At 54.2% G+C, this 23,969-nt stretch overlaps 1 protein-coding gene across 5 annotated transcripts in view; it reads left to right on the forward strand.

Annotated features, from left to right (window-relative positions):
* Nucleotides 1-23,969, forward strand: part of NOS1 (nitric oxide synthase 1) — an 80,712-nt gene that overhangs the window by 36,093 nt on the left and 20,650 nt on the right. For all 5 annotated transcript variants that reach the window (XM_039725994.1, XM_039725996.1, XM_039725992.1 and 2 more), the window contains exons 3-10: nt 10,616-10,748; nt 16,956-17,093; nt 18,169-18,314; nt 19,140-19,302; nt 20,363-20,454; nt 20,890-21,031; nt 22,157-22,296; nt 22,896-23,070. In XM_039725994.1, coding sequence (XP_039581928.1) covers nt 10,616-10,748; nt 16,956-17,093; nt 18,169-18,314; nt 19,140-19,302; nt 20,363-20,454; nt 20,890-21,031; nt 22,157-22,296; nt 22,896-23,070 — 1,129 coding nt within the window. The remainder of the gene's footprint in view (nt 1-10,615; nt 10,749-16,955; nt 17,094-18,168; nt 18,315-19,139; nt 19,303-20,362; nt 20,455-20,889; nt 21,032-22,156; nt 22,297-22,895; nt 23,071-23,969) is intronic.

Raw genomic sequence — 23,969 nt, forward strand, 5'->3', positions numbered from 1 at the left:
ATGGGAAAAACCGGGAAGTGGTCGGTGAGGGGAAGATGAAAAATTGGGGGAAGGTTGTGGAAGAAAGATGTAAGCACGGGAAATTGGGGAGATCGGGAATAATGTCACGGACAGCTGGGCTGTGGGATGGGGTGGACCACGGGCTGGGCTGGGCTAGAGCTCTGCTCCATGTTCTCTATTCCATTTGTTTTAAGATGAAGCAATATCCCGTGCCTCAGTTTCTCCACCTGCCAAATAAGGTCCAGGGTATTCCTGTCCTTGTGGTCCTGCTTTAGAGCTCTCCTGTTGAAATCTGCTTTAACTTTAACGGGAGAGGAAGGTTGGACTAGCAGAGCACAGTGCTTCCCAGGAGAAATGGGCTTCCAAACCTTTGGGAGAGGGGAGGAGAGCCCCAGTCCAGCTCCATCTGAAGCCAAGACTGGGCGAGGGCAGTGGGACCAGCCTGGTGGGAAGGGGGGAGATGTTCTTTACCGAGAGCTCGGGATGGCCAGTCCTTGTGGAAATGCCAGGAAGGATCTGCCCCTGCTCCTCCTGGAGCCAGATCGCTATTTCAGGACTTGTGTGCATGGGTGGGGACGTGGACAGTGCTTGTCCCACGTCCCGTTGAGGAGGGGGAAGTGGCACAGCTCCCGACTTTCCTCAGCGTTTCCCTGAGCTGTAGCGCAGCGCTCCGGAGCCGGGGCAGCTCCCCGGGGCCCTCCTGCTTTCCAAAGCTCTTGTTTGCAGCCGGATTTTTTCAGTCCCAGCTCCCTCTCCTCCTGACCGTTCATTAACACTGCTGGGTTGCCTTTTCCTGTTGCTTTTCCCCAAGTCCCCAGACGCGTTTTAGCGGTGTCAAGTGCTGCAGCAGGTTGTGGCTGCCCTCGCTTATTGACTGGCTGGAAAAGCCCCGAGGGTTTGCTGGAGCTGCAGATCTGTGCCTCGGCCACGGGAAGATCTGTAATTCCGAGTTTTCTGTAATTTCAGGTTCTCTTGCTGCAGAGAATTCTTAGGGAAAGGAAAACATTGTGTTCATTTTTCTTTATCAGTAACAAGAGGGGAGAGCCACAGGGGGGTCCCCCATGGGCTCCCAGCCAAGGCTGAGCTCCCGCTCGCTCCCATCCCAATCCCACCCACCCCCTCTGTGTTTTCCACCTTCCTTGTTTTATTTTCAGTTGTTTTCATGTCGTTCCCGCTCTCCCAATTTATCCCTGTTTCCTGTGGAGGACACGGTACTCAAAGCTTGTTAGGGTGCTCACACTGAGTCAGAGGGAAAAAATATCTGTGGGCTCGGTGCCGATGTCTGGGTGTCCTTCCTGCCACCCCCTCCCACCACAGCTGCTCGCCAGGTCTTCTTCACTTTTTGAACAAGAACTGCTCAACAATTGTTCAATTGGATTGTTGGGATTTAGAAAATTCAGAAATCTGCTGTGCGATGGGAAGTGATTTAACCCCCCGAGCTCAGGACGCTGAAAAACCTGTCTGGACTGTGCAGGATTTAATCCCATCCTGGGAGAGCCTCGTTTGAGAACTGAGACATTGAAAGGGTCAGGACTGGATACAAAATGTGCAGGGGGCTTCAAAATCCCCTCTGGTTTAGCTCTGGGGGTGGCAGCCCAGCGAAGCCCCCAGAGGACAAAATCCCAAACACTGGGGTTGAACAGGGGCAGCCTCACCCTTCAAACCATGTCCCCATCCCAGCAGCTGCACGATCTCCAAGGAAATTCTGCCCCAGATGTGGGGAGGGATGAAAACATGATTCTACTCTGAGGAGTCTCTTTTATTCAGAGATTAAACAGAAATGCTTTGTTTTCATTATGATTTTATTTAAAGTGAAGCATCTTGAAGCAGCAAAGGGGGGACTTCACCAAAATCTCAATTTTTTGTTTTCAATATCTTAATAATAATGATAATAATGATAATAATAATGATAATGATAATGATGATGATGATGATGATGATAATAATAATAATAATAATAATAATAATAATAATGATAATAATAATGATAATGATAATGATGATGATGATGATGATGATAATAATAATAATAATAATAATAATAATAATAGTAATGTCTTTGTAATCTGTATACCTTGGGGATAAAAATCCACTATTCAGTCAAATTCTCCTGCTTGATGAAAAGCTGCAGCCTGGCTCTTGTGGAAGGACTTGGTGTGGGGGGGAAGACCCAGGCTGGAGCAGGGATGTGGGAAAGATTCACTGCAGGGAGAAGCTGTCAGAGCTGTGCAGGGCAAAGGGCATTTCTGTGGGATTGGGCTGGGGATGATTCATCTCCTCAGCTCGGCTCACACAGAGCCAGGGCATCCTCAAGGTCTCCTGCACTCCAAGTTTTCTTGGATGGCAGAAGTGCAGAAAGGTCGGGGAATAAAGGGGAGTGGATGACTGGGGAGAGTGTTTGTCAGTGCCAAGGAAATGCCAAAAAAATTCTAATGAGCTTTGTCAGATGGATGCAGCTCAGCCCTGGCTCGTCCAGGCAGGAACAGCGCAGGAATTGAGCTCTACCTGCACCCTGGAGGGTGCAGAACCTCACTCAAGGTTGAGCTGGACCTCCTCAGGTGTCCAGCCTGGCTGCTTTGGCTGCTGATCCAGCTGGAGGTGGTGGGTTTGGGATGGGTCCTGCTCTGCCTCCTCTCTGCCTGGTGCTGACCTCCCCAGCCCGAGGTGCTCTGTTGGATCCAGTCCAGCTCAGGGAGCTGGGACAGCATTCCCAGGCCAGGAGGGAATGGCACAAGGCTGAGCTTGTCCACAGGGAGCCAAAAACTTCTTGCTCAAGATGGGCTTTGGTAAAACCAACTCGAAGTACACCTGATGCTTTGGGCTTCCAGCTCCTCTCTCCAGCGTTCCTTCCAAGGAAAACTGGAAGGGAGCCTGCCAGAGAGATGGAGAGGGACTTCTTAGAGGAGCATGGAGGGACAGGATAAGGGGAATTTATTCAAAATGGGCAGGGATAGATGGGATATTGGTCAGGAATTGTTCCCTGGCAGGGTGGGCAGGCCCTGGCACAGGGGGCCCAGAGCAGCTGTGGCTGCCCCTGGATCCCTGGCAGTGCCCAAGGCCAGGCTGGACAGGGCTTGGAGCAGCCTGGGACAGTGGGAGGTGTCCCTGCCATGGCAGGGGTGGCACTGGATGGGTTTTAAGGTCCCTTCCAATCCATCCTTTGGTTGATTGATTGATTGATTGATCCTAAGATTGCTTTGGGGACACAATCAGTTCCTCTCCATCCCCCACGGTCTGCATTCCCCAAGGGAATTCTCCTTGCTGGCTTCTCCTCCATGTGCCCTCAGGGTGTGTCCATGGAGTGACCACAGCTGCTCCTCAGCTCAGGCCATCTGCAATCAGAAAAGGAGCACAGAAGTGGGGCTCAAGGTATGATGAGAGCTGGCATTTCTGCCATGAGGCTCACCGTGGGCTAGGAAGCAAAAATAGAGTTTGATTCACTCCCTGCCAGCAAAGCCAGGTCTGTTTTTCCCTCAGAGCTCTGGGGAGATTGTCAGGTCCCATCTTCCCTCCTTCCTCCCCCCCTCCCCACTGAGTTGCCAGGGTTTATTTTCCTTCCCAGGTCTCTTCCATGACATGAGCAGCATGATGGAAACATGGCAGTTTCAGTCCAAGCAGCAGCCCCGAGAGGGAGAAGTGTGCTGAGAGCAGGAATTCAGTTCAGGAAAGGTTTCAAGGTTTCAGGCTCCAGCTTGCCTTGGAACAAACCCCATAATTTTGCAATTCACCAAGAGAAAATTCTCTCCCTCCCACCTTCCTCAGGACCACCACAATCTCTTTGTATTGTTCAAAACATTTCATTTGCATTTCTGATCTTTGTTCTTCTGCACTTGGAGAAAAAACTTTAAAACCTCAGAAAGGAGAAGGTTTCCTGGAATTTCCACGTTTGTGCCATTCTGGAAATGGATGCAGGGAGCTCTGGCAGGGAAAAGCCTTCCCCTGCTCCCCTGGCTGAGGCTTCTTCCTCATCACTCTACTCCATACCTGATCCAGAGAGGCATTTTGTGCTTGGAGACTGTATATTCCCTCCAAATATATCCTATATTCCACCCAATATATCCCATATTCCCCCCAAATATACCCCATTTTCCTCCCAGATATATCCCATAATGTCTCCAAATATACCACATATCCCACCCAAATATATCCCATATTTCTGTCAAATATATCCCATATTCCCCCTAAATATATCCCATATTGTCTCCAAATACATTTCATGTTCCCCTCAAATATGTCCCATATTCCCACAAAATATATCCCAAATTATACCCCATATTGCCCCAAAATATATCCCATATTCTGCCCAAATATATCCCATATTCCATCCAATATATCCCATACTCCACCCAAAATATATCCCATATTGTCCCCAAATATACCCCCTATTCCCCCAAATATATCCCATATTCCATCCAATATATCCCATACTCCACCCAAATATATCCCATATTGTCTCCAGATACACCCCATATTCCACCCAAGTATATCCCATATTCCCCTCAAATATATCCCATATTCCCCAAAAATACATCCCATATTCCATCCCAAATATATCCCATATTCCTCCAAGTATATCCCATATTCCCCCCAAATATGTTCTATATTCCCCCCAAATACACCCCATATTCCACCCAAGTATATCCTATACTCCCCCCAAATATATCCCATATTCCCCCCTAATATATTCCATGTTCCCCTCAAATATATCCCATATTCTGCCCAAATATATCCCATATTCCACCCAAATATACCCCATATCCACCCAAATATACCCCATATTCCACCCAAATATATCCCATATTCCCCCAAGTATATCCTATATTCCACCCAAATCTATCCCATATTCCCCTCAAATATACCCCATATTCCACCCAAATATATCCCATATTCTGCCCAAATACACTCCATGTTCCTCCCAAATATGTCCCATATTCCACCCAAATATATCCCATATTCCCCCAAGTATATCCTATATTCCACCCAAATCTATCCCATATTCCCCTCAAATACACCCCATATTCCATCCCAAATATATCAAACATTCCCCCCAAGTACATCCCATATTCCCCCCAAATATATTCCATGTTCCTCCCAAATATGTCCCATATTCTACCAAGTATATCCCATATTCCCCACAAATACATCCCATATTCCCCCCCAAATACACCCCATATTACCCTCAAGTATATCCCATATTGCCCCCGAATATATCCTATATTTTCCCGAAATACACCCCATATTCCTCCCAAATCTATCCCATATTCCCCCCAAGTATATCCCATATTCCACACAAAAATATCCCAGTTATACCCCATGTGCATTCCCCAAACCCACCATCCCAGCTCAGCGCTCTGTGCTGCTCCCTGTGTCCCCAGCCCTTGTCCCCATGTGTGACCCCAGCAGACAAACCCCGGGGTGACCCCACAGGAGACCCAGGGCTGGTTCCCAGCAGCCTGGGCTGGTTTGCCCCTCTGGACAGGCTGGGATCCTGCAGGAGCTCGTTGGGAAAGGCACAGGATCCCGGTGCTGGTTGAGTTGGAGCTGTGCTGGTGGGACTTTGGGATCGCCTGGATCTGTTCCCGGGTCTTTCCGTGTCAGTGCCTCCTCAAAGGCATGTTCCAGCCTCATGTTTCACAGGCTCCCTGAGGCTGCAGCTTGCTCGGCTCATTAGTCCCTGATCCCAGAGCTGGGCACATTCCTGACTTTCTGAGGCTGCCAGATCTTCTCCAGATCATTCCACAGGTTCTTGCCGAGGCTTTTGTCCTCCTCCTTCCGCGCTGTCCCACTTGTTCCTTGCTTGGATCACCCTGCAGTCCCCACTGTCCCTGTTGCCTCTCCAGGGAGTGCATCCCAGATTTTGGAGTTTTTCCTTCTTCCAATTTCCCACCTCCTTCCTGAGCTCTGCTCCATCCTCTGCACCCTGCAAATCCCTTCTCCTGCCCCATCCCTCTCCATCCTCTGCACCCTGCAAATCCCTTCTCCTGCCCCATCCCTCTCCCTCTGCTCTTGTCCAGACCTTGCTGAGCACTCCAGCCTGCAGCCAGCACCTTTTCCAACTGCCCCAGGGAAGGAAGCATTTCCATTTTAATTAAAATAATTGAATTAAATTAATTAAAATTAATTAAATTTAGGGAATTTTACTTCCTGCCCCTCTGGAATGTGGTTTTCCATGGGGCAAAAGAAAGGTGAGGCAAGAGCTGCTTATCCCAGCCCCAAGCACCAGAAGGAGGAGCACTGCAAATGCAGCCATTCCCAAGGAAAAATCAGGGAATGAGGCAAGAAGAAGGAATTTCTCTCCAGAAAATAAATCAGGGAATGAGGCAAGAGGAAGGAATTTCTCTCCCAAGGAAAAATCAGGGAATGAGGCAAGAGGAAGGAATTTCTCTCCCGAGGTGTGAGCTTCCCACACAGCCCCGGGCTCAGGTTTTCCAGGAGAAGGAGAAGCCAGTCCCTGGTCACAGCACAGGGTGATGTTATCAGTGTCACCAGGGCTGTCACCGGAGGTGTGGCACTGCCATCCTCATCATCCATCCCGGCTGGGGTGGCAGCAGCCAGGGCTGTCTCTGCTCCCTGCCTGGGAAGTCAGAGAGATCCTTCTGCCAAGGAAATTCAAAGGAGCCGAGTGACAAACTGACAAATTTCCCTTTTGCTGTTTTTATTTTTTTTTTCCCCTTTAATTTCTTTTTGGAAAAGCTTTGGAGAAATTTCTGAAAGGGCTGTCTCAGCAACTTCCCTTCTGCTTCATCACTCGGAGCACTGCAACATCATCAAATTAGTCAAAAGAAAACAGTGGTGCCTCTCATTTCTCCAAACAGCCAGATGCTCTTTCCGAGGGGAGGCAGCATCCCGGGCTCTGCTTGGCACCAGTGGGGGAGGGCAGGATTCCTCTTTCCTTTTTAAAGTATCACATTTGGCTTTCAGATCAGCCCCTCAGACAGGGGTCTGGATCTCTGTGGATCCAAGAGATCTGGCCAAGAGTGTGTGATGGATCTGGGAGCAGGCAGAGAGGGATCCTGGATCCTGGATCTGGCTTTTGGGAGAGTTCACCCAACAGATGGCTTCCACCTTCAGCATTGCTTCCAGTTCCCCAAAGACATCAAAATGGGGATTAAAAACATCTCATGGAATGGTTTGTGTTGGAGAAGGCCTTAAAGCTCATCCAGTCCCAGGACGCCTTCCACTATCCCAGGCTGCTCCAAGCCCCAGCGCCCAACCTGGCCTGGAGTTCTCCAAAAAGAGGAGCCAGCTCCTCTCTCCCTGTGGCTCTCCCAAGGCAGATCCCTGGGGATGTCCAGCCTGGCTCCCTCGAGGGAGCTGTGCCCCCCCAGTGCCCACCAGAACAGCTTTTGGGGCTCTCCTGTTGATAAAATCCTTTTGGGAGCATTACCCAGGGGCTGAGCTCGGGCACGGCGCTGTGGCTGTCCCCTCAGCCTGCTGGAGCTGAGTGACATCGTCCCAGGCCACCCTGTGCCTCTGGGGCTCCAGCAGCCACGGCAAGAGAGGAAAATAACTCATCCCAAAAATCCCATTCCTGCCCCAGCTCGCAAACAAGGCCCTTACAAGCGAGGGCCAGGAAATATTTGTAAAATGAAGCAATTGATGGTTTTTATTTTTGTTCCCCCATCTGTGCTGGGACTGGGGTGAGGCTCTGGCTGCTCTGAATGGGCTTTTCTCTCCCTGCCTCTGTCCAAAAGGACAGAGCCGGATCCTGCTGGGCAGCCCCATCGGGGGGGCTCAGGGCAGCCCTGGCCAGGCACAGCCCCGGGAACACCCCCAGGTCACTCTGTGGCTTTGTCACCGCCACGCCTGGCTGTGCTTTCCCAGCAGAGCTTTCCCTGCAGGGTCAGCCCCTCAGGGCTGGGCTCGGCCATAAATCCATGGGGAGGAGCAGCAGGAATTCAGCTCCTGCCACAGCTGCAGGCACACAGCGGGTGTGGAACTTCCAGGTGATTCCCACCTGGATGTCCCTGTCCCTCAGCTGTCAGGTGCTGCTCGGGGCCAAGGAATGGGAGCAATCCCTGCCCCAGCAGGACCTGGAAATCCCAAACCACCCAAATTAACACCCAGTTTCATTCAACATCTGGGATTTCTCCAGCTGCCAACATTTATATCTTTGCTGCTGTGCACACGGTGAGATCCCACATCCCAAGGCCTCCAGCTGCTGCTGCTGCTGCTGGGTGGATCCCTCTCTGAGCTTCCCTCGTGCTGGCACTGGCCCTGCAGACCCTTCTCGGGTACCAGCATCCTTCTGGAGGTGCCTGTGGGATCTCTGGCTGATCCCAAACTTCTCCTGGAGAGGCCCTGTGGTTTTCCAGCAGGTTCCTTCTGGGAAGTGCCAAGTTCCAGGAGAGCCAAGGGATCTCTTCCTTATGGATTCAGCGCTTCTGTCTGGATTTTGGGCCCGCTGTGAGGAGCAGCTGGGGCCTGTCAGCTGCTGGAGGTGACTTCAGGAGCTCGGTGGCCCTGTGCTGACCTGGCTGTGTCCCTGTTGGACAATGCCCTTTCCTGACCCTGGGATGGGGCAGCTGAGAGGTGTTTGAAAAACTTTTATTCCATTTTCAGTCTCATGAGAAGGGTGAGACAATACAGATGTTATCATTCACACCATCACAATCAGAAGCTAACTATTTTTTTAATTATAATACATTATAAGCATTTCTTGGCCTATCAGCTTTAGCCACACCTTGCTGTAAATGCCTTAAAGACAATCATCTCAAACTACCCCTCATGGGTCCTACTACAATGATCTTTCACAGCTCTATTTCTCCAAGGTATCCAGTTTTATTTGCAAGGCCATCTTTGAAACTTGTTTCTAGCTCCATTTCTCTCCCAACAATGTCTGTCCTATTCCATGGCATTCCTAATTCAGCATTTCTTATCTCAAGGTTTGCACACTGGGTGGGCCTTCTGTCAGGTTTGGAGAATTCCCTACAAATCCATTTCCCACCCGTCCCCTGGCGCGCTGGGATCAGGGCAGGAGGGCAGGGAGGTGCAGCCGTGGGAATGAGAGCTCCCCAGGAGATTGAACAGCTGGGCTGGCTCCGAGGGACAGCCAGGCTGGCTGTGCTTCCATCCTGCTAATTCCCTGCCTGCTGGGATTACTGGGATGGGGGCAGACTGGGCAGCAGACCCTGAGCTTGCCCTCTGGGTTGGGCACGGAGGGGCTGGGTGGCTGCTGGCTGTCCCTGTCCCCAGGATCTCTGTGCATCCCTGCGGATCCTGGCACCTGTGGGAATCACCACCCCCTGCAGCAGAGATTGGGATCTGTTGTCTTTGGGTGGGGTTTTGTGTAAGCTGTGTTTTATCTGATTGAAACCCTTTCACATCCTCCTAGGGGCCAGCTCACCAGGCAACAGCTTTCATGGCCTGGGGGGCACAGAAATCCCAGGAAAACGGCCCTTGGGCACCTGTGCCTCCTCACTTGCACCAAGGTGGCCACTTTCCAACCTTTGGAAGGTGGCCAGAGCCCAGGGAAATATTTTGGCAGCTGAGCATGGCTCTGTAAAAGCAGAAAAATGACAGAAAAAGCACAGGGAGATGCTCTTTAAATGAAGTCTTTTCCTTAAGCTAAAGGAGTTCAAGGACTGTGAAACTGAATTTATTTGTATTTATTTGTCTTCCTGAAACTGGATCAGGAGCATGCTGGTGGTGTGATTTATGCCTTGGGTGCAAGTGTCCTACTTTGGTCAGTGCCCAAACCCTGCCACCGTTAATGAGAATTCTCATTATTGGTTCAGTGGCACCTGGAAGGTTTTTAAGGACTGACAGCAGGAGCAAAGCAGCTCCAGAGGGCATTTCCTCAGTGCCTGTGCCCATCCTGACCCGTGCCCCTGCTCTGCCCAGCCCAGGAGCCCATTCCTGGTGGCCTTGGAGGTGACACAGGTGCCACCCCCTGCCCGTCTGCATGTCACCCCTCTAGACCCCGTTTGTTTTCTCCTTGACGAGGGCTCACCTGGCAGAGGTTTTCCACCAGCTCAGGTGGCTTTTCAGAGCATGTCCCACACCCCAAAAGGTGTGTGGTGCAGTGAGCTACTCCTGAGTTACTCCTGAGTTACTCCTAAGTTACTCCTGAGTTACTCCGGTGTCACCGCCTGGCCAGGGCAGCCAGCGCTGGGGTGTCCCCAGTGCCCAGCCCTCCCCTCATCCCCAGCAGGGACAATCCCCGTTTGCTTGGCTGAAATCACTTCCACTCCCAGCTCCTGGGAAGGTCAGGAAGAGGAGGGAGAGCTCCTGGAGCCTCCTCTTTGTTCTGGGCTGGTTTTTCCTCTTCCCTGCTCGCGAGCACCGAGCTGCTCCGCAAACTCCTTCTGCCACGAGCTGCCCCAGCCTCCCTTCCCCATCTCCCAGGGTGCTCTCCCGGGGTTCCAGCAGGGGTTTTGGGGTGCAGAGGCTCTGCTGGAGAGCCGGTGTGGGCACAGGGCATGCCTGTGGCTCTGAGGTGGAGCTCCCGTGGTGTTTGGGCTGTTCTCACCTCGGTGATTCATTGCCCTGGCTGGGGCTCTGCCTTTCCTCCCTTCCCACGGGGCAGTGGCCAAGTTTTGGCTCCTGTGGGAAGGAGCTGGAGCAGGACCTGTGCCCGTGGTGCCAGCACCCCGAAAGGTTTTTAACCCTTCAGTTTCAGGGAAGGGGAGAACAGTCCCCAGAAAGCTTTGCCGGCTCGGATGGAGAACGATCGTGTCCCGGGGGACCTGTGGGGGAAGAGCAACGTCCCCGTGGTCCTGAACAGCCCCTACTCCAAGGCAGAGCAGGTAAGAGGCCATAGCTGGGGCTGCTTTGGGTGGGAAAACCAAAATTCCCGGGCTTTGTGGGAATGTGACCCATCCTGGTGGGTTCGCCCAGCGCAGGGAACCTGCAGGGACACGGTGTGACCCCAAAAGCCGCAGGTGATGCTCCCAGAGCCCCCTGGGCCAGGAGCTGGAGTGGCCGTGGTTCAGGCAGGGAATGGAGGTCACTGGAAGGTGTGCCCCCAAAAGCCGCAGGTGATGATCCCAGAGCCCCTCTGGGCCAGGAGCTGGAGTGGCCGTGGTTCAGGCAGGGAATGGAGGTCACTGGAGAATGATGCTCCCCATGTGACGTGGCACGGGAGCCCAGCCAGGGAGCAGGACGCCGAGGCCTCCCTGGGGAATGTGATCCCTTCTGGTGGCACAAGGCCAAGCTGCATCATTAAAGTCGTTTGGATTCATCTGATGGTAATTCAATAGAGCACTTCAGATAATGCCTTCCACGGTGCCTTTTCATCTCCTCACACTCCACGGCCATAAATTCTCAGGCTTCCTTGCCAAGAGGAGATTAACTCCACGTTTGTAGCAGAGCCAGAGACGTCAGACAGACCCTGCCAGGCCACCAAGATCACCTCGGGGAAAACACGACGTGCCTGAGCTCTGCCAGTGCTTGGGCAAAAGGATCTCCCTGATGGGATTATCCAGGGCAGGACCTGGGGGACCAGACTGGAGATCACCTCCCTGCCATGGCAGGGACACCTCCCACTGTCCCAGGCTGCTCCCAGCCCCAGTGTCCAGCCTGGCCTTGGGCACTGCCAGGGATCCAGGGGCAGCCCCAGCTGCTCTGGGCACCCTGTGCCAGGGCCTGCCCACCCTGCCAGGGAACAATTCCTAATTCCCAATATCCCATCCATCCCTGCCCTCTGGCAGTGGGAAGCCATTCCCTGTGTCCTGTCCCTCCATCCCTTGTCCCCAGTCCCTCTCCAGCTCTCCTGGAGCCCCTTCAGGCCCTGCAAGGGGCTCTGAGCTCTCCCTGGAGCCTTCTCCTCTCCAGGTGAGCACCCCCAGCTCTCAGCCTGGCTCCAGGGCAGAGGGATGGGTGGCCTGAAGATCACAGGGATTCCCACAGGATCACCCAGTGCCACCCCTGCCATGGCAGGGACACCTCCCACTGTCCCAGGCTGCTCCCAGCCCCAGTGTCCAGCCTGGCCTTGGGCACTGCCAGGGATCCAGGGGCAGCCACAGCTCCAGAGCAGAGGGGCTCCAGCCCTTGGAGCATCTCTGGTGCCTCCTCTGGACTCTCCAGCAGCTCCAGGTTCCTCCTGAGCTGATCCCAGGGCTGGATGCATTTCTCCTGGCAATCCTGCATGCAATGATGTTCCCATGCACTTTTGCAGCCTGGCAGTGCCAGAGACCCGTGGGGGACACAGGACACCCTCTGAGCTGGTGCTGATGCCCACACAGGGCACTGGGATAGCCCTGGCCACGCTGCAGGGCTGTACCCAGCCTGGCTGGGATTCATTTCCACCCTCCCTCACCTCAGACATGGCCAGGTGTCCCAGCAGCCTCGGGCTGGGTGTCACCCCACGCCGGTGACAGCACCCCTGAGCTGCAGCAGCCACTGGGGATGGCCCTGGGCAGCCCCACGTCCCAGCAATGGGATCCTGAGCCCGGGGACAGGTCAGGGCTGCTCCCTTTGCCCCAGCTCTGCAGAGACTCCGATTTCCTGCCTCCTTTGCTAAGCCCCGTGCGTGTCCGTGTCTGTTACTATAAGCACTTTATAACCTTCTGTGTGCAGAGCTTAATTTCTCTCTGTGCTGGGGCTGCCAAAACCGCCAGTCTTAAGCTGCTATTAAACTCTTTATTATTTTTTTTTTCCACTGGATGCACAGCTTTCTTTTTATCCTTCTTATCCCCGAATCCTTACGCCTGCTTTTCTGGAAGCAGTCTGGTTTTTCCCCCCAGCCATTCCCCGGGGCTGTGTGCAGTCAAGGCAGCTGAACTTCTTTCAAGCAGCAATAAATACTATTAACACAGGGGAAAGTCAAGCCAAGTGGGAACTTTCCTTGGTTGTTTTGAAGCAGGATTGGGTGGATTCGCTTGGCCAGGTGGCGAATGCTCACTGAGGCTCATAATAAGGTGCTGAAAGCCCCGCTGGGCATCGATCCCCATCCCTCTGTTATTTTTTACGAAACCACACGGCGTTTTTTGCCGTTTCCCAGCAGCCCGATCCCAGGTCTAACCCTGAGGATGCCGGGGCTGTGCCGGGTCCCGGCTCAGCCCGCAGGGATCGATCCGTGAGCAGCCCGGGGGCAGGCGGAGCCCTGTGCCCGGGCGGCTCCGGGGGAAGCGGCTCGGAGCAGCTTGCGGGGGTGATTTGCAGCTCTGCAGAGGCAGGGGACACGCTCTGAGCCCAGCGGGCTGGTGCAGTCTGGACGGAAATGTCAGCGCGGAGATAAATCCAGGACCCGGCTGCCGGCGCTGCATCCCCGGTGGGACCCAGCCGAGCGCTGCCAGCGCAGGGTGGGCACCTGCAGAGCCCGGACGGGGCATGTCCGCTGTCACCGTGTCCCCAAGGAGTCCCCGGGGCCGGGCGTGCTCCTCCCGCGGGCGCAGACAGCTCCGGCACGCTCCGGGTGGGAGCTGTTTGCATAACGCGTGTGCCGCAGTTGTCTCTCGGCTTGTCCCTCTCCTGAGTCACCGAGATCCCAGCTGCCTCATTAAAACATGAAAGGAGCGCACGCAGCCTCCCTGGCACAGCGGCGGGGAGTGCTCGGCTCTGATTTGGGCACACACACACGACACGAACTCACACACGGCTCCTTCCCGGCTCCCCTGGGCTCCCTCTTCTCTCCGCAGCTGCTCCGGGGTGGGGCTGTCAGAGCTGACACCTCTGCTCCAGCCTGGCTGCTGTCCCAGGATTCAGCATCCCTCTGCTCCCTGGGCTCTCCCGGCAAGGGTAGTCAGGCACTGGATGTCTTGGTTTGAAAGGACAGGTGTCTGCTAAGGCAGGCAGGAGCCTCCCCTGAAATGGGAAATGTAAACCCCTTCCTTCCCAACTGGTACAAATTTGAAATTAAGGGGCTCTCAGGCAAAAATATGGGAGCAGGAATAACAGTTCTTTATTGAGGAAAAAATAAAAAGATAAAATAAACAATGCAGTAAACCAAAACAGCACTGACAGAGTCAGAACATGACCTGACACCCTGTTGGTCACGGTGCTGGTAGCATCCAATTGGAATTGTGACTGCAGTCCTGCAGTGCCAGCTGTGGTTCTGCTGGAGCAGGGATCCTGGAGAAGGGTGCAGTCTTCCTCTGAAGATGCAGTGGAAGAGGCAGCTGCTCCTCTGGGAAATCCAGTGCAGAAGCCGTGCTGGTGTCCCAGGATCTCAGATTCTATCCAGGCAGGAATGCTGGGCTCCTCCTCTGGGCTCACATCTCCCAGTGGATGCTGTGGTTCTTATCAGCCGTGCAGGGACATTCCACAGCCTGTTATCAGCAGATGTGCCCCCAGAGGGAGGAGCAGGTGTGGAAGAGATAAGGAAAACTGCCCACTTGACAGAAGACAACTGCCATACAGATGGCAAATAGAACACACACCTAACCTTGCAGTCTGGGACACTGGGACAGATTGATGGCATCCCATTAATCCCTGGAAGTGTCCAAGGAATGACCCTCGGTGCTCTGCTCCAGCTGACAGCTTGGTGCTCACCCAGAGGTGGGGATCAACCACCTTGGAGACCTTTCCCAACCTCAGTGACTCTGTGATTCCAGGATTGCAGCTCGCCCAGCTCCTGCAGCAGGGAAAAGACAAATGGGAGGGAGCAGCTTGGGGGGGTTTGAGCAGAGCACTGCAGGCAGATAAGCACCAGCCCTCAGGGAAGTTCTGCCCCTTTGTCATCCCGTGGTGGCAGTGTCCCCTGTCCCCAGGAGCTGCGCTGGCCCCAGGCAGGGAAGGGCAGGGACTGCAGGTCTGAAGGCTCAGGTTTGCCCAGATTTTTGAGTCTTACGTCCCCCCACTTTCTCCAAGAATGGGGCCATCGCTGCATCTGCATTCCCAGCACGTTTTGGGGCCGTACCTGCTCCAGCAAGAAGTATTTTAGCAGCCACACCTTGTCAGGAGATCAAAACTCCCATTAAAAAGTGCTGGGTACAATCAACACTCCCTGCCTGGTGCTCCTGATTTCTGTCTGGCAGGTGGAGCTGCAGGTGAGGATTGGTTTTGGTTGCATTTCTGAGCTGTTTGCAGCACATTTTGCCCATCTCAGGGAGCTGCTCTGAGCAATCAGCCTCAGAGGGAAGGTGGCAGATTGTCCCCTTTGGTCCTTGGGGTGGGTCAGGGAGCACAGGGAGCTGTTGGTGACTAAAGAATGATTCAATTCTCTTGGAAGAGTAAAACAAGCAGGGGGGAAAAATGACCAGGAACTGTCACTGCCATGATTCAGGCTGGACTCCTCAAAATTGAAAAAAATGAGCTTAAAAATAGTGTTTTTGCAGGACTACATCGAGGAGGTTCTTATTTACTGCTGGGTTTGAGCTCTGCATGAGGTTTTTTATTCGGTTTCTGCAGCGTGCAAAGGGGAGGCTGAGATGTGATGTGTGGACATTTGGCTTCAAGGAGCAGACTTTGACAAATTCCTTGGGAAAATCATGGGATTTGTGACATGAGGAATGTCAGAGATCCACGGCAGCACAGCCTGAGGGGTGCAGGAAGCAGCTTTTGGAAACTGCAAGGGCTAAAGAAGGCCCTGCTGAGGATTCAGGCTGTAAATCTCTGCCTTCCCCTCCAGCCTCTGTCCCTTGTTCCCAGAATATGTTTTCAGAGCGTGGCATTACACCACAAGCCTCAGGCTGCTTGAAATCCCTGTTTTCCAGGGGAAAAAAAGGTCTGGAGCTTATGGTAAAAACAAGAACTGAGCAAAAAGTCTGGCCAAGAGTGCTAGAAAATGCAAAGGTGCCTGCTCAGCCCAGGCCTCGGCCTTGGAGTCAGCCAGGATTGATGTCCCAGAGCACTGGAACAGCAGAGCAATCCCTGGTGAAGTGGGAACCAGTCAGACCTGCAGCCTCAGCTGCTCTGTCATGCCTGTGGCTCCTGCTGCCTTCCCTCCTGAGCCAGGAGGATCCCACCCTGTGCTGGTTCTTTGCTTCTTTAAGTTTGTGCTGCTGCTGCAGGGGTGACAGGAGCCCCAGAAAGGAGGTGACACTCTGCAGAAGGCAGGGTCAGCGTCAAGAAAACCAGATTAATTCAAAAGGGACACCAGCCCCAGGGTTCTTGCAGGAAGGACAGACCCAGTCCCAGCCCAGAGCTGCTGTGCAGAGCCTTGGAGTGGTGCCAAGCACCAGCAGCTTTGGCCAGGACGCTCTCAGATGTCCCCTGGAGAGCTGCAGTGGTTCCAGTGATGGAATTCCATCCCTGTGTAAGATCTGATTCCGAGGAGACAGAGCTCTGCTGCCCAGAGCCACTGCAGCCTCCCCTGGCCCCACTGGCAGACACTGATGGCTCTTGAAGCTTTGAGTGATTGGGGTAAGGGCCACAGCAGAAAATTGCAGTTTTATCTGTGAAAATGTGCAAAAAGGAGCACCTGTAACCAGTTCTGCTCCTCACAGGCTCTGTGCTGGCTGAGCCTCTCCCCGTGCTGGCACAGAACTCAAGGAGAGCTGGATGAGCCCATCCAAGGCAGTGTCAGGGAGCTGAGGCTGGAGAAATCCAGCTACTCATGATTCAGCAGCCCCCCCGCTTGGATAATCCATCCATCCTCACCCCTCCAAGCTTCCCTGCACCGGCATCAGAGGAGCTGTGCCTTTGGCTTGCTCAGATTGATGCTCAGCTCTTTGTTCTTCCAGGCACAGCTTGGCACCTGCAGAACCTGAGCAGGTGATGCTCCTTGGGAAGAAACACCCCACAGGTTTTGGAGGAGAGTCTTCCTCCGGGAAACTTGAACACAACATTCTCCAAGTCACTTCCAGCTCTGATTTTAATTCATTTCCCACAGATTTGGCTGTCCCAAATGTCCCATGTAACCAGACATGACTTCTTAATTCCATTGTGAGTCAGTGGCTCTGCTGTAGGATCCCAAATAACACCAAATATTGGGATTACGCCCCTTGTCTGGCTGTGCCACCCCGGAATTTGCACCCAGCCATCCAGCCATACACAAGGCTGAGCTGTTGGCACCTTTTCCTGCGTTTTGCTGATGAGTTCTGACCTTGTGCTGGGTGTTCCCTCTTTTCCAGCCGCCGCCATCCGGGCGCCAGTCCCCGACCAAGAACGCCCCCAACGGGAGCCCTTCCAAATGCCCCCGCTTCGTGAAAATCAAGAACTGGGAGACGGGCTCCGTGCTCCACGACACCCTGCACCTCAAGACTGCCATGGTGAGTAGAGCTGGCCACAACTCCCTGAGCATCATTGAGTGGATGGTGCTGTTTCCAAGGTGGATTTACCCAGGAATGCAGAAGTGGAGGAATTCATGTCTTGGTTTGAAAGGACAGGTGTCTGCTAAGGAAGGCAGGAGCCTCCTCTGAAATGGAAAATGCAAACCCCCTCCCTCTGAATTGTTATAACTTTGAAATTAGGGGGTCTTGGGCAAAAATATGGGAGTAGGAATTACAGTTCTTTACTAGGAGAATTAAAAATACAAATGCAATAGTACAAACAGAAAACAACATTGGCAGAGTCAGAAGAGGAGCTGTCCCCCTGTGGGTCAGGGTGGTGGCACAGTCCCATCCCAGGGGGGCTCAGCCCTCCTGCAGTGCCAGCTGTGCTTCTGCTGGAGCAGGGATCCTGCACAAGGGGGGAGTTTTCCTCTGCAGCTCCAGGGCTGCTGGAGATGGGCCTGCTCTTCCTCTGGCAATGCAGGGCAGGAGAAAGCTGCTCCTCTGGGAATGCAGTGGACAAAGGCTGCTGGGCTGTTCCAGGCTCAGATTGGATCCAGGTAGGAATGCTTGGCTCCTGCCCTGGGCACAGCATCTCCCATGGGATGCTGGAATTTGATCAGCCCTGCAGGGACACTCAGTGGCCATGGACAGCAGAGATCTCCTGGAGGGAGGATTGGCTGTGGGAGAGATAAAGAAAACTGCCCATGAACAGCAGAGAACTGCCCCAGCTCTGACAGGTGGCAAATTGAATACAGACCCCAGCTACACCTTCCAACCTCAGACACTCCATAGGGTTTGAATTTCAAATCTGGTGCAATAAACAGAGAGAGGGAAATCCATCTGGGCTAAACAAGGAAAAGCATTTGACTTCATGCCAAGCCGGGGTGTGAATCCCATCTCTCCATTGTCTGCATCAGGAGGGACAAGTGGTGACTGCACACGGCCTGGCTGTCACCACTCAGTGTCCCTGGTCAGACACCACCGCCTCTGTGTGGGTGATCGCTGAGTGCCCCAGCCCAGCTCAGCAGTGCCGTGGTGTCTCAGGACACTCCTGCTCCTCCTGTCCCCTCAGGCCACGGCGTGCACCGAGCAGATCTGCATGGGCTCCGTGATGACGCCCAGCCCCCACATCCGCAAGTCAGAGGACACCAGGACCAAGGAGGAGGTGCTGCTCCTGGCCAAGGACTTCATTGACCAGTACTACTCCTCCATAAAGAGGTGAGTGCTGCCTCAGCCCGAGGCTGCTGCTGGTGCTGGGATGTCACACAGGTCACCCAGAGCTGCCTCCACCCTGGGGCCAGCACAGGAAGGAGCTGGAGCTGCTGGAGAGAGTCCAGAGGATGATCAGGGGGATGGAGCAGCTCTGTTGGAGGAAAGACTGAGAGATTTGGGATTGTTCAACCTGGAAAAGAGAAGCTTTGGGGTGACCTCATTGTGGCCTTCCAGTGCCTGAAGGAGGCAAAAAGAAACATGGAGAGAGACCTGGGACAAGGGATGGAGGAAAGAGACACAGGGAATGGCTTCCCACTGCCAGAGGGCAGGGCTGGATGGGATATTGGGAATTAGGAATTGTTCCCTGTATGGTGGCAGGCCCTGGCACAGGGTGCCCAGAGCAGCTGTGGCTGCCCCTGGATCCCTGGCAGTGCCCAAGGCCAGGCTGGACACTGGGGCTTGGAGCAGCCTGGGACAGTGGGAGGTGTCCCTGCCATGGCAGGGGGGGCATGGGATGAGTTTTAAGGTCCCTTCCCACCCAAACCATTCCATGACTCCATGATCTGATCTCCCACCCATGCAAGTCACAGCAGGGGGAGGCCCTGGTGCTCCTTCAGCAGCTGCTTCTTGAGTAGAGTTTCACTCCTGGTGTTTGTTGTGTCTCTGCACAAGCCACTGTCCTCTCCGCCTGATCCTTGCCCCGCTGTTATCCCAAATCTGGGATAGCCATCCCCACAGTCGCTGTGTAAGTGTAGGAACAAGGCGTTCCAGGTGGAGAGCAGCAGCATTCCCTGCCTGACCCTCCACCTCCTCTGCTCCCAACCCTCCCAGATCCGGCTCCAAGGCCCACATGGAGAGGCTGGAGGAGGTGACCAAGGAGATTGAGGCCACTGACACCTACCAGCTGCGGGACACGGAGCTGATCTACGGGGCCAAGCACGCCTGGAGGAACGCGGCGCGCTGCGTGGGCAGGATCCAGTGGTCCAAGCTGCAGGTGAGCACCAATCCCACCAGGAACACCCCGGGCGTTCCTGCCAAAGGGTGTGCTGGAGTTCTGGAGAGGCAAATCCTGCTCTCCAGCACCTGGGAAGCACAGCACAGGTCCAGGGGCAGCTGTTCAGCACACACAGCTCCCCTCAGCAGCTCCAGGATGTTGGCAGGAGCTGGAAAAGTGTCTGTGGCATGGGAGATGAGGTGGCTGTGTCTGAAATGGAAGCTGGTGCTCCAGAGGATGTTTTCCAATATCAGATCCTGCTCCAACATCTTTCCTGCTGCTTCCAAACCTGTTGCTCCACCTGGAGAGAGGCAGCAGGACACATTTGTCCTCAGTACTGAGATCCAGCAGGGGAGGATTTGGCTCAGTGCCCTTTTGGCAAGGGAAACACAGAACAGGATTGGAAATCAGTGATCCCGAGGGAATCCCTTGGTACAGAGCTGTCCTCTCCTGTAACCTGGAACAAATCCAGAGCTGCTGAGCAGCTCCTGTGGCTGCCTCACACAGGGAATGGGCACAGCCACTTCTGTTGATCCCCCTTCCTGATTTCCCCATGCTTTCATGGATGCCCCTGGATCCCTGGAAGTGTCCAAGGTCAGGCTGGATGGAGCACCCTGGACTAGTGGAAGGTGTCCTTACCACGGACAGGGGATGGAATGAGATGCTCTTTAAAAGTCCCACCCCAAACCATTCCATGATTCCGTGATTCCCTGTCCCTCAGCCCTGGCTGACACCTGTCCTGCTCCAGCTTTGAGTGCTGATCTACAAGAGAAGCAGAGCAGAATCTGTAATTGTTGGGGGATGAGGCAGGAGCAGCAGCAGGTTGGGAGCACGGGAATGAGGAGGTTTTTGCCTGAGCAGCAGATGAGTCACCTCTCCAAAGCAAAAGGGGCAGCTGGATTAGACATCCACGTGTTCCAAAGGCAGGGAACACATAATTACGGAGCTTTGGATCCCTGAGAAGCCACAGTGGTGCCTGGAGTTCTCCATGTGCTGTGTTTCCTCTGCCTGGCTCTGCCCTAGGAGCTGGAACATCCCCACAATTGCTTCCCTCTTCCAGGTGTTTGATGCCCGGGACTGCACCACGGCCCACGGGATGTTCAATTACATCTGCAACCACATCAAGTACGCCACCAACAAGGGGAACCTCAGGTGAGCCACCAGGGACTCACCAGGCTTTGAATCCGAGGGCCTCTGGATGAGTGGAGACCAGCTTCTGGGCCCTGCTGGAGTTGGGTCAGGCACTGCACAGGCAGCAGCAGTCCCGGGAAGGGTTAGAGGGACCTGACCTGGGGTCAGCAGGAGGAGTCCTGCTGGTCCAAGTCTTTCCTTGCTGCCTGTGAGACCTCAGAGGGAAGATTTTCCCATTATTTCCCCTTTCCCATATTCTGCATCCAGCACAGAGCTCAGACCACTCTCCAGATCCGTCTGGACCCCCCTGCTAGCAGCCAGGAGCTGGGAACACCCAAATTCCAGAGCCACGAGTGTACCAGCTCTCAGGGACTCACTCGGGGCACACCCAGAGGCGGTGGCAGCACTTTTCCTCCCTCATCTCGGGCGTTCACCAGCGCTGCCTCTCCCCTCCAGGTCTGCCATCACCATCTTCCCGCAGCGCACGGACAGCAAGCACGACTTCCGCATCTGGAACGCGCAGCTGATCCGCTACGCCGGCTACAAACAGCCCGACGGCTCCGTGCTGGGGGACCCCGCCAACGTGGAGCTCACCGAGGTGCCAGCCCCGGGGACAGTGCCCTTCCCGACCCTTTTCCACCCTTGCCACGCCTGGGGGCTTCACGCAAAACCCTCGCCGAGGTCTTCCCTCCAGGGAAGCTGGCAGAGCTGGCGGGGAGGTTGTGTCTGTGTCTCAGGGCTTTCCCGTGTATCCAGATGGATTTCCTTGGAAAGTTTCCTTTTCCTTGAAGCCTCCCAGGGCTTACATCACTCCATAATCACCTTGTCCCCATAAATGAGAGATGGGGCAGCTGAGAGGTGTTTGAAGAACTTCTATTCCATTTTCAGTCTCATGAGAAGGGTGAGACAATACAGAAGTTATAATTCACACCATCACAATCAGAATCTTATTATTTTCTAATTACAATACACTATAAGCATTTCTTGGCCTATCAGCTTTTGCCACACCTTGCTGTAAATGCCTTAAAGGCAATAATCTCAAACTACCCCTCGTGGGTCCCACTACAATGCATCTTTCATAGTTCTCTTCCTCCAAAGTATCCAGTTTTATTTGCAAGGTCATCTTTGAAACTTGTTTCTAGCCCCATTTCTCTCCCAACAATTTCTGTCCTATTCCATGGCATTTCCAAGTCAGCATTTCTTATCTCAAGGTTTGCACACAGATGCACACTTTGTGGGCCTTCTGTCAGCCCCTGAGAACTCTCTACAGATCCATTTCCCACATTAAACCCGCTCTTCCCGTGCCTGCTGGGGACACACAAGAATTCTGGGCACCCCCAGAGGCAGGAGGAGCTGGGTCAAGCAGGTTGGGATTGTCCAGTGCGGCCCCACCTGGGGAGGTTGGGTTTGTGTCACCCTCAGGTTTAATTCCCCAGGAGTAAAGGCTGGGTTTTGTCACTTTTCTGCTTTTCTCACCCATTTTTTCCTTCACCACTGCAGGCACAAGCCATGATCCTACTGGGGATCGATTCCAGGCTCATTTGAAGCTGAGATTCCCCTGACTTGGCCATGGATGGGCTGGGACAGGCCACCCCCTGTTGTAGCTCCCTTTGCTCAGCGATAAGGACAGAAATCCTGCCAGGAGCTGTGCCCAGCACTACGAAATTCCCTGAAGAGCAGGTGACCTGCTGGGACACCAACCCTGCCTTTGTTTTCCCCGCAGATCTGCATCCAGCAAGGCTGGAAGGCTCCGTACGGGCGCTTCGATATCCTGCCCCTGCTCCTCCAAGCCAACGGCAACGACCCCGAGCTCTTCGAAATCCCGCCAGAGCTCGTGCTGGAAGTGCCCATCCGACACCCCAAGTGAGTCAGGGCAGCCCCAAAACTGTTCCAGAGAACCAGCAGGACTGAGTTCCCCTGGTTCCACCCTTGCCATGGCCTGGGGGTTCACCCAAGACCTTCTCCCAGGTCTTCCCTCCAGGGAAGTTGGCAGAGCTGGCAGGGAAGTTGTGTCCATGTCTCAGGGCTTTCCCATATAGTCAGATGGATTTTCTTGGAAAATTTCCTTTCCCTTGAAGTCTCCCAGCTCCAGAGGACCAGCAGGACTGAGTTCCCCTCGTTCCACCCTTGCCATGGCCTGGGGGCTTCACCCAAGACCTTCTCCCAGGTCTTCCCTCCAGGGAAGTTGGCAGAGCTGGCAGGGAAGTTGTGTCCATGTCTCAGGGCTTTCCCATATAGTCAGATGGATTTTCTTGGAAAATTTCCTTTCCCTTGAAGTCTCCCAGGGACTACACCCCTCCATAATCACCCTGTCCCCATGAACAGCCCCGAAGAGAGGTACTGATGGAAATGTTCTGCTCAAGTCCCTCACCCTGGTGGCCAAGTGACCTCCCTCATCCCCCTGCCTGCACTGGGAAGGGAGCTCCTGGCTGGTTGCCTAATCCTGACCTTTTCCCCGGCAGGTTTGAGTGGTTTAAGGACCTGGGCCTGAAGTGGTATGGGCTGCCAGCCGTTTCCAACATGCTCCTGGAGATCGGGGGCTTGGAGTTCTCCGCCTGCCCCTTCAGCGGCTGGTACATGGGCACGGAGATCGGCGTCCGCGACTACTGCGACAACTCCCGCTACAACATCCTGGAGGTACCTCCTGCTGCTGTGCTCACAGCTCTGGGCTTACTGGGGAGCAGGCAGGACGCTGGGAGAGCACAGGATAGCCCTTCTGGGTCCAGTTCTGGGCCCCACCGTTTGGGAAGGACATTGAGGGGCTGGAGCGCGTCCAGAGCGGGCAACGAGGCTGGAGAGGGGCTGGGAACACAAACCCTGAGAGGAACCCCTGAGGGAGCTGGGGGTGCTCAGCCTGGAGAAAAGGAGACTCAGGTGACCTTATCACTCTACACAGCTCCTGAAAGGTGCCTGTGCTCAGCTGTTCTTTCTCCAGGAGCTGACAGAACCAGAGGACACAGCCTCCAGCTGCCTCAAGGGAAATTTAGGATGGATATTAGGAAAAAGTTTTTACTGAATGAGTGATGAAGTTCTGGAATGGCTGCCCAGGGAGGTGGTGCAGTCACCACCCCTGGGTGTGTTTAACAAAGCCTGGATGTGGCACTGGGTGCCAGGGTTTAGGTGAGGTGTTGGGGCTGGGTTGGACTCGATGATCTCAAAGTCTCTTCCAGCCCAGTGATTCTGTGAGTCTGTGAATTCTCCTGGAGCCACATGGCCAAGGTTGGCAAGGTCTCTGTGTCCTGTGGGGCCAGCAGGTGTCTGACACAGCCAGTGTGATCCCTGTGGAGCTTCCCACAGGCTTCCCAAAGAATCCTAGGGATCAGCAGCCACTGGTTCTTGTGCTCAGTTTGAGGCCAAGTGCTGAAACATGAAAGGGTGCAGAGACCCTTGGTGGCTCCTCAGGGACGTGTGTGCCCTTGGGGACCCTCCCGCTGGTCCCACGGCTCAGGGAATGCTCACACTGGGAGAGGCAAAGCCAAGCCACGGGAAGATGCCAGTGCAGGGGTCTGGATCCATCAAAACCTCCAAAGGAAGGC

The sequence above is a fragment of the Passer montanus genome, unplaced genomic scaffold, assembly GCF_014805655.1.
Source record: "Passer montanus isolate IOZ18808 unplaced genomic scaffold, ASM1480565v1 scaffold57, whole genome shotgun sequence".
NCBI lineage: Eukaryota > Metazoa > Chordata > Aves > Passeriformes > Passeridae > Passer > Passer montanus.